Source organism: Telmatherina bonti (genome assembly GCF_933228915.1).
Source record: "Telmatherina bonti genome assembly, chromosome: 3".
Taxonomy (NCBI): Eukaryota; Metazoa; Chordata; class Actinopteri; order Atheriniformes; family Telmatherinidae; genus Telmatherina; species Telmatherina bonti.
The window spans coordinates 9,540,157-9,549,255 of NC_136621.1; the positions used below are offsets into that span (position 1 = coordinate 9,540,157).

The window sequence follows — 9,099 nt, forward strand, 5'->3', positions numbered from 1 at the left end:
GAGGGTGTGCACCGCTGAAGTAGTTCCGTGTAAACAACGGATGTATACACGGTTCCTCTCGGAATAGGGAAGCATCTGTTGTTTATTTTGCAGAGATATGCCAGCTATGGGAATTTACTGTTTTAGTTTTGTATTTAATACTTCTACATGACATCGAAGACGCCACATTTTCCCATTAAAGTAATACACATTTTTGTTTCCTTTTTTATCGCGAGTAAAGAACTTTAGGAAGCAAATGGGTGTCTTTTACTGCTTACGTGTTTATTGGAAGGAAAAGTGTTTTCGTTATTTAGCTATTTTACATTAATTTCATCTTTAGTCATTGACCGCAATGAAATAAAGTAAGATTGCTTTCAAGTTTCCGTTATCACCGAGGAAATTGCTGTAAAGTTACTGAGTTACAGACGTACTAGACCTAATTAGATAACAACTTGCTTAAATCGTAAAACGGGATATATATTTATTAGTCCTCACATTTTGTACTGAAGGTCCATTGTAGCAAATGCAAAGGCTTGCCAACATGAAGGCAAACAGTGGGTTTGGGTTTTTAGCACTGATCCTCTTTCTATCATGTTGTGAATCTCTGTAAGTGCCGAAAAAGTTCCTGTTTTTCTACACTGGATTCTCTTACTAACTCACTGTTTGTTTATTTTTTAAGCCCACTCACACAAATGGAGTTTGAGATTCAGCACACCTGGGACAGCGACCTTGTGCATCATGACCCCATCAAGGTTGTCTTTTCCCCCGGGTTAGGAGGGCTGAAGATGCAAGTATCTGGTCCTTTCTTCAATGACCCTGAGGCTCCTGCAGGGCCCCCCAGTCAAGCTTTCCCTGGACTCTGGGACTATGAAGGTGGGTATAAATGTTGGTGTTTCACTCTTTTTATGTAGGTGTTTGAATTTTTTATGAAGTGATAGCTTTTACAAAGTCATAATGAAATTCTCCCAAATAGAGGAAATATTCCGATTTACCATTCTGTAACTAAAAGTAAACTGTTTTAAAAATTCTGCATCAATATTTAATATTCTTTTTTGATATATTCAAAGATTTATTATTAAAATATAACATTTTTATCTTAAAATATTTGATCACAAGTGGAATTTGTCACACAGTGAAGACAGAGACAGTAAGTTCCTATTTTTCCACAGAAAATGACAGCATCTGTGTTTCTGGAGAAAACAAATATTCTTTAGGAGATTGCATCTTTTTTGCATCCGCTCACTAATAGTAAAACTACAATCAGAGGCTTACAAAAGGAAGAAAGTTTTAGAGATGAAGCCTTCTCTGATTAATTTACAGGTTATATTTAATTTGTTTATTTGGTAGCCAGTCCCTTGCTCTCTTTACGCCTACCGGAGATCGCCTTCGCTTGACCTCAGCTTAATATCTAAATGATACAAGTGAAAAGCAATCTTCTCACATAAATTTAACTAAGCTACAAAAAATGTTTTCCAAGATGCTAAAATATATTTTCAATCCCTTTTAATAACCAATGAAAAACAGCATAAATATTCCACCCACAAACACCACAGAGTTGATTAAAAAGGAACTGTTTAAACTTCAGAGGCTGAACTTGTGGCTTGCTTAAATAGGTTGCATGATTTTGCAAATACATGCCTTTTGTAGTTCCCACTGCTTCTTCCAATTGTTGTACATATTATGACATTATTGTTCCACTCATGAATAACCTACTGTATATGAAAAATGAAATAAAACGGTATAAAAAGTCCAATGTGGTCTGAGAAAGAGGGCCTGCCCGTGTTCATGAGACCATTATAGCAACCACGTTATCATTATGACGTTGCATAGCAATTAAACTTTGTAATGAGGTTGAGTAATAACAATCCTTTCTAATTGACCTTAAGGAAGTTCGATTTTCGGTTAATGAGCCCAACATATTTGCCCTCATTAATGTTACTTAATAGAACCCAGCCTATTACAGTGGAGGTAGATAATGAGCACGTTGTTATGTTAACGAGTGTGCTGGTGCTTTTATCTTATTAAAAAAGTATATATTCTGTTATTGTATATTCGTCCATGTTTGTTGAACCGTTACTTTGGAATTAATGACTTGAATGATTTAATTATTGTCTTGTTTTTTGCTATAGCTACTGATAAAGTTAATCACAGCTCTTAAGCAGTTTATTAATATGAGATTAAAGGTCTTATCTTAATTTTCTTTTTTTTTTTTTTTTTTTTTTTTTTTTAATCTTGCCAGTTGTGGAATCCTTCTTCCTTGATAGCACCACAGAAAATTACCTGGAGGTGGAGCTTTGCCCGTAAGTATTGAGCTAAGTTCTTATTCTGTCCGTGCGTGTGGTCTTATATTTGTTCATGCACAACACTGAAACATCTGTATTTCTCTTTAAGGCATGGACAGCACCTCATATTGTTACTGTCAGGAGTTGGCCAAGCCTTCGTGGTATGCTGAAGTCTAAGGAGCCATTCATCAGATCGTTATGTGTGGCAGGTGCAAGGAAAGTGTTTCTTACTTTTCTCCTTATTTCTTCCTCCAGCAACAGCTTCCCATGGTCTTCACAGCCACAATCACAGGGGATAGGTGGACAGGTGAAGCTCTGATCCCCTGGTCATACTTCCCTCCCAATGTCAACAAGATGAACTCCTACGCCATCCACGGCTCAGGGGAGAAGCGTACATACGAGGCTCTCTACCCCATCCCAAAAGAGGAGGTAGCTGAAGGCCAAAAGCCAAACTTGTAAGTATAGAAAGGCAGTCAAAACTCACAGTTCATGACTACTTAATAATGATCCATCTAGCTGTAAAATCCTGAACAATCACTGAACTAAGTAATCATTTTGACATGAAGGAGACGGCAGGTGAAAAAAAAGAGCCAATCAGACTTTCAGGTTCAGGTAAAATTGATGGAAGTGTGGGCTACAGTCAGGCAGAATACTGGGTTCCTGGTCTGCAGGGTTGTTGTGGCTGTAGGTGTCCTGCAGCGCAGCCATATGTCTGCTGTGTGGACCCCAGTCAGTCTCTGTGGTCATGAGTGGGCCGGCTCCCAGTGTGAACAGATCCCCAAGATATCGTTTCCCCACAGCAGGTCGAAGCCAGATGTTTATATCCTAACTGATGCACGGTTAAAGATACTGCAGCGTCGCTGGATGGTGGCGGGGTGGATGGTGGCAGGGTGGGTGTGGATGTTGGCGGGGTGGATGGTGGCGGGGTGGGTGTGGATGTTGGCGGGGTGGATGGTGGCGGGGTGGGTGTGGATGTTGGCGGGGTGGATGGTGGCGGGGTGGGTGTGGATGGTGACGGGGTGGATGGTGGCGGGGTGGGTGTGGATGGTGACGGGGTGGATGGTGGCGGGGTGGGTGTGGATGTTGGCGGGGTGGGTGTGGATGGTGACGGGGTGGATGGTGGCGGGGTGGGTGTGGATGGTGACGGGGTGGATGGTGGCAGGGTGGGTGTGGATGGTGGCAGGGTGGATGGTGGCGGGGTGGATGGTGGCAGGGTGGGTGTGGATGGTGGCGGGGTGGATGGTGGCAGGGTGGGTGTGGATGGTGGCAGGGTGGATGGTGGCGGGGTGGATGTGGATGGTGGCGGGGTGGGTGGTGGCAGGGTGGGTGTGGATGGTGGCAGGGTGGATGGTGGCGGGGTGGATGTGGATGGTGGCGGGGTGGGTGGTGGCGGGGTGGGTGTGGATGGTGACGCTGTGGGTTTGGATGGTGGCAGGGTGGGTGTGGATGTTGGCGGGGTGGGTGTGGATGGTGGCGGGGTGGATGGTGGCAGGGTGGGTGTGGATGGTGACGCTGTGGGTTTGGATGGTGGCGGGGTGGGTGTGGATGGTGGCGGGGTGGGTGGTGGCAGGGTGGGTGTGGATGGTGGCAGGGTGGGTGTGGATGGTGACGCTGTGGGTTTGGATGGTGGCAGGGTGGGTGTGGATGTTGGCGGGGTGGGTGTGGATGTTGGCGGGGTGGGTGTGGATGGTGACGCTGTGGGTTTGGATGGTGGCAGGGTGGGTGTGGATGTTGGCGGGGTGGGTGTGGATGTTGGCGGGGTGGATGTGGATGGTGGCGGGGTGGATGGTGGCGGGGTGGGTGTGGATGGTGGCAGGGTGGATGTGGATGGTGACGCTGTGGGTTTGGATGGTGGCAGGGTGGGTGTGGATGGTGGCGGGGTGGGTGTGGATGGTGGCAGGGTGGATGTGGATGGTGACGCTGTGGGTTTGGATGGTGGCAGGGTGGGTGTGGATGGTGACGGGGTGGATGTGGATGGTGGCAGGGTGGGTGTGGATGGTGGCAGGGTGGATGTGGATGGTGACGCTGTGGGTTTGGATGGTGGCAGGGTGGGTGTGGATGTTGGCGGGGTGGGTGTGGATGGTGACGCTGTGGGTTTGGATGGTGGCAGGGTGGGTGTGGATGTTGGCGGGGTGGGTGTGGATTTTGGCGGGGTGGGTGTGGATGTTGGCGGGGTGGGTGTGGATGGTGACGCTGTGGGTTTGGATGGTGGCAGGGTGGGTGTGGATGGTGGCAGGGTGGATGTGGATGGTGGCAGGGTGGGTGTGGATGGTGACGCTGTGGGTTTGGATGGTGGCAGGGTGGGTGTGGATGTTGGCGGGGTGGGTGTGGATGGTGACGCTGTGGGTTTGGATGGTGGCAGAGTGGGTGTGGATGTTGGCGGGGTGGGTGTGGATGTTGGCGGGGTGGGTGTGGATGGTGACGCTGTGGGTTTGGATGGTGGCAGGGTGGGTGTGGATGTTGGCGGGGTGGGTGTGGATGTTGGCGGGGTGGGTGTGGATGTTGGCGGGGTGGGTGTGGATGGTGACGCTGTGGGTTTGGATGGTGGCAGGGTGGGTGTGGATGTTGGCGGGGTGGGTGTGGATTTTGGCGGGGTGGGTGTGGATGGTGACGCTGTGGGTTTGGATGGTGGCAGGGTGGGGTCATCTGAGAGAGCTTATGATCCGGAAGGAACCATTTTCCTAATAAAGTTAGGAACATGGAATCGTCCAAAATCTCTTTGTATACGGAAGCATTCAGAGTTTTTTTTACTGGAACTGAGGGGCCAACCCAGCTCCTGAAGAACAACCCCACACCATCAAACTTTACACTCGGCACAATGCAGTCAGACAGGTACAGTTGTCCTGGCAACAGCCAAACCCCAGACTTGTCCACCAGATTGCCAGATGGCGAAGCGTGATTTGTCGCTCCAGAGAACACGTTTCCACTCCTCAAGAGTCCAGCGGTGGTGGGTTTCTCACCACTGTGCCCAATGCTTTGCACGTGGTGATGTTTGGCTCAGATGCAGCAGCTCAGCCGTGGAAACCAAACCACAAGGCTGTCGAGGCACTGTTGTGGAGCTAATCACATGAAGTTCGGAGATCTGTAGTGTGTTGCTCTCAGATGCTTCAGCTGTGTTATAATACAGCCGACAGTCGACTGTATTCAGTATGAAGGAAACGTCACGACACAGGTAGCATCATATCAAGGTACTGTGATGAAATTCACTGAGCTTCTGAGAGCGATCCGTTCTTTCACAAATGTTTGTAGAGACAGTCCTCTAAAGTCTGCACTGGGCTTGACTTTATCCACCTGTGGCCTTGGAAGTGATTGGAACAACCTGAATATAATTATTTGCATGAATGAATGATTACCTTTAGCAGTATAGTGTATGAATACTGTCCTTATCAGTGCTATGGCAGGTTTCAATCAGCTCTCATATCACCAGTTGGTTGTAGATACAATGCAGCACACAGACAGAACAAGGCAAGGCAAGTTTATTTGTATAGCACTCCTCATGTACAGGACAACTCAAAGTACTTTACATAAAACATTAAAAGAGTTTCATATGGGTAAAGAAGAATAAAAGACTAGAACGAACAAATCACAATTAAATCAGAAATGAAATTACAATAATTGACAGCAGAAGTTAGAAGTTATGATAGAAAAAGCTTTGAACGTGTTTGTCAGTGTGTGGAGAATCAGTGGATTTGCTTGGCAGGACACAAGTCCCACCTTGTGTTGCCTTCACATGCCTCTTGTCTTCCCGTCAGTAGCTGCAGCTGTAAAGGTGTAGCGTTCACTGACGTTTGAGTTGTCTGCACGATGACTGTAATAAGATCACAGGAAACATGTTTAAGCCATCATGTGGGTATTTTAACATATCTGTTTTCCACCTTCTTTAAAAAAAAAAAACACCTAACAACTACTTAAACCTGTCTGCATGACCTAAAAGTGAGTTTAAATGAGTTCTGATGGAGCTGTGTTTGCTTAAATGTTTGGTTAATTCGCCTCTACATCTGTCTCTCAGCCATCGCCTGGAGTACTTCAAAGATTTCCGCCTGCAAAGCATCATGGGAGCGGACTGGATCCAGCCAGGCTCTGATCTGTGGTTAGGGAAGCCCTGAGCTTCTTTATTCTCCTTGTGCGCACACGCAGACACACAAACTCACAGCAGCAGCAACAGGGTAAAAGTAGACGCACCGTTTGACAGGGAACAAAGGGCAATCAATCTTTATTAGTTAGCGATATAAAACGATATGACAGCTTGTCAGGCCGTGTTAGACCTCACACTTTTCTGCGCAACAACACACACATACACATGCACACATCACAGGATATTGGACATCACCTTAAATTGCTTCAGCAGAGTCTAACGTACAGTACTTATGATGTACTCTGTGCCAGTTCTGACATTGGGCTCTTTGTTGAGTCCCGGCGATTGTTTGGGAACGCAGTCAGCTAATGTGTGGGATCTGCGTTTGGATCAGAGCGCCTTATAATTAGGTCCTTTTGGAATCATTCCACGACTTGGACTGAATTCATTTTACAATGAAATATGTTTCTGTATTGATTTAATTGTGATGGTGATTGACAAGTGTTAGTTTCATCTATCGGGGAATGCTGTTTGCTTAACAGGCTTCTTCCCACTCATTTTCAACAGAATGTTTTGTTTTATTCCTGTTATTTGGCTTCATTTTCTTGTCTTTAATAAACTGTGAAACCAAATCAAACCCTGTTGGTTTAGTCCAGTTTTTGCTTCCTCTTCAGTAGATGGACAAGAAGATCGTTTCCATCGACATGTTTGGACCCAGGTGGTGCAGCCAGAACCACCAGCTTGCTTCTTTAGGCTCATTTCTGCTTCTTGTATCTCAGTATCTCACAACTAGAGCTGTGACGATGCGCTTTTGTCCTGATTTGATTCAATTCTGATTTTTTGGGTGCCAATTCAATTTAAATTGCGATTCTCGCAATTTTTTAGATTAAAAACAAAATAAATGTATAAAACTTATTTTTTTGCTCGTCATTTTTATTGATTTCAATTAGGAATAAACAACACCGTCGCCAGATTATCATTCCGCTGATTTAATGCTTAAGAAGACAAGTAAAAAGATCAATAAAAACAATAAAAATGACAAAGATTTTATAATGGATTATTTTATTTGTTTAAAAAAAATCAATTTTTTTGTTAATAAATCAATTTTGAAATTGTGAAGCAAAAAAAATCCCGATTTTCAATTTTTCGATTCGATTTTCCCACCCCTACTCTCAACCCATAGCAAGGAAGCAAAGATGCATATTTCCCTAAGTGTCCAACTACTGTTGAAACTCTGCTGAGGTGAAACACACAACATCTTATGTCAAATTGATGCATGAAATTATTTTTATAGTCATTAAAGTGAACTGAAGTGAGATGAAAGTTGCAGCAAATGTTGAAGTGACTCATCGTGAAACTCTGCAGTACATTCACTCCTAATATAAATATCAAAGTCATACTTGCTCACTTTTCCTCCTTTTGGAGATCACACACCACCAGATCCCTAACATCACACCAGTGATGAGTAGGGACTGATAAATCTCTGTCTTCTTCCATGACCCTGCGAGTCTCTCCCCTTTGGCCTGTTTCAGCTCCTAATAGAGCCAGAGTATTTATCCTAAACTCCTTTCGGATCACCGACTGGCAAACTGCTTCTCCTGACCAGGAGACGGTGGGGGGGGGGGGATTGATTTTCATGTTGGCTGTGCGTTTCCTCGCTGTGGCAACCCAAAAGCCCATATTGAGCCCTATCACTTTTAATTGGCATTCTCGCCTTTGAAATGGGCGCTGTGATTAGGCCTGGAAAGCCTGCTGCTTAAGCCCCCTCCTTATCATTGCCTGTGGTGCCTTGCTACCACACTGCACAGAATCCACCTACACACACACACACACACGGCGTTGTCACACTATTGCAGCAGCATGTCTGTTTCTAATAAAAATGTGACCTAAAAGGATGTTTCTGGACACATTCAGACAAAAAACAGGATCTTCATAAAACACTTTGATGAATGATGACTACGCACACCTACCTGAGTGCAGCCAGAGGATGTGTGTGCCCGCTAAGATTTAAACCCAGTTCTCTCTAATTAGTGTGAAGAGATGAGAGGGGAGAGCAGAAGAGGTAGCTGCCTCTCGTCTACCTCCAAAGCCCCCGGCAGACATACAAACACAAGAGCTGTCTTATCCCCCCTCAGAAAAAGAGAGCAGCCTGCTTTAAAACATTCAGCATTAGCTTAAGGGTGATTCTTGGTGTCAGAAACTTTCTGGTGATCACCCCAGACCTTTTTCCTTTTTTTTTTTTTTTTTTTTCCCCCAAAGAGACGTAGGTTTCATTTCCTCAAGTTAAAAGAGTGTTTGAGGGTATGAATGAGGATAAAGTTGTGATGAAAAATAGAAAGCAAGGGATAAAGAAGTGATCTCTGAACATGAAAAGGGCAAGAGATTGAAAGTGTGTGTGTGTGTGTGTGTGTGTGTGTGTGTGTGTGTGTGTGTGTGTGTGGAGGGGGTGTATAATGACTTTTCGTTTTAGGAATGCTGTGATAGAGGCCTAAATGAAAGATTCATGTTGGAGCTAATATGATACAGGGACAATCCGCAGCCCTTTGCAAGCTTTTCGGTGAGAACAGTACACAGATTGTTCAGCGTGATAGAACTTATCAACATGGTGCAGGACACAATCCTTACATGGCTGGCTTCCAATTTACCACATCACACAAAGAATCGCTGCTGATGTGGGACTTAAACTCACTTCAGCACCAAAGTATCATTTAGGCCTCATTTAAACAACCTTATCTCAAGTTTATTTTCCTCAACAACTAATAA

The 9,099-nt window shown here is 45.2% G+C and overlaps 1 protein-coding gene across 1 annotated transcript; it reads left to right on the forward strand.

Moving 5' to 3' along the window:
- The first annotated feature begins 59 nt into the window (after window positions 1-59).
- cUnh4orf33 (chromosome Un C4orf33 homolog) lies at window positions 60-6,730 on the forward strand. Its single transcript, XM_079238180.1, has 6 exons — window positions 60-180; window positions 659-852; window positions 2,219-2,279; window positions 2,371-2,422; window positions 2,517-2,716; window positions 6,271-6,730. Exons 2-6 carry the CDS (start codon window positions 672-674, stop codon window positions 6,365-6,367), a joined length of 591 nt encoding a protein of 196 aa, XP_079094306.1. The 5' UTR covers window positions 60-180; window positions 659-671; the 3' UTR covers window positions 6,368-6,730.
- Window positions 6,731-9,099: the final 2,369 nt, after the last annotated feature.

Excerpts from the sequence above, each read along its gene's own strand:
- cUnh4orf33 (XM_079238180.1), top strand. The coding sequence starts at position 672 with ATGGAGTTTGAGATTCAGCACACCTGGGACAGCGACCTTGTGCATCAT. Across the intron at positions 2,280-2,370 it reads CTGGAGGTGGAGCTTTGCCC|GCATGGACAGCACCTCATAT; the intron begins GTAAGTATTGAG and ends TTTCTCTTTAAG. Across the intron at positions 2,423-2,516 it reads GAGTTGGCCAAGCCTTCGTG|CAACAGCTTCCCATGGTCTT; the intron begins GTATGCTGAAGT and ends TTCTTCCTCCAG.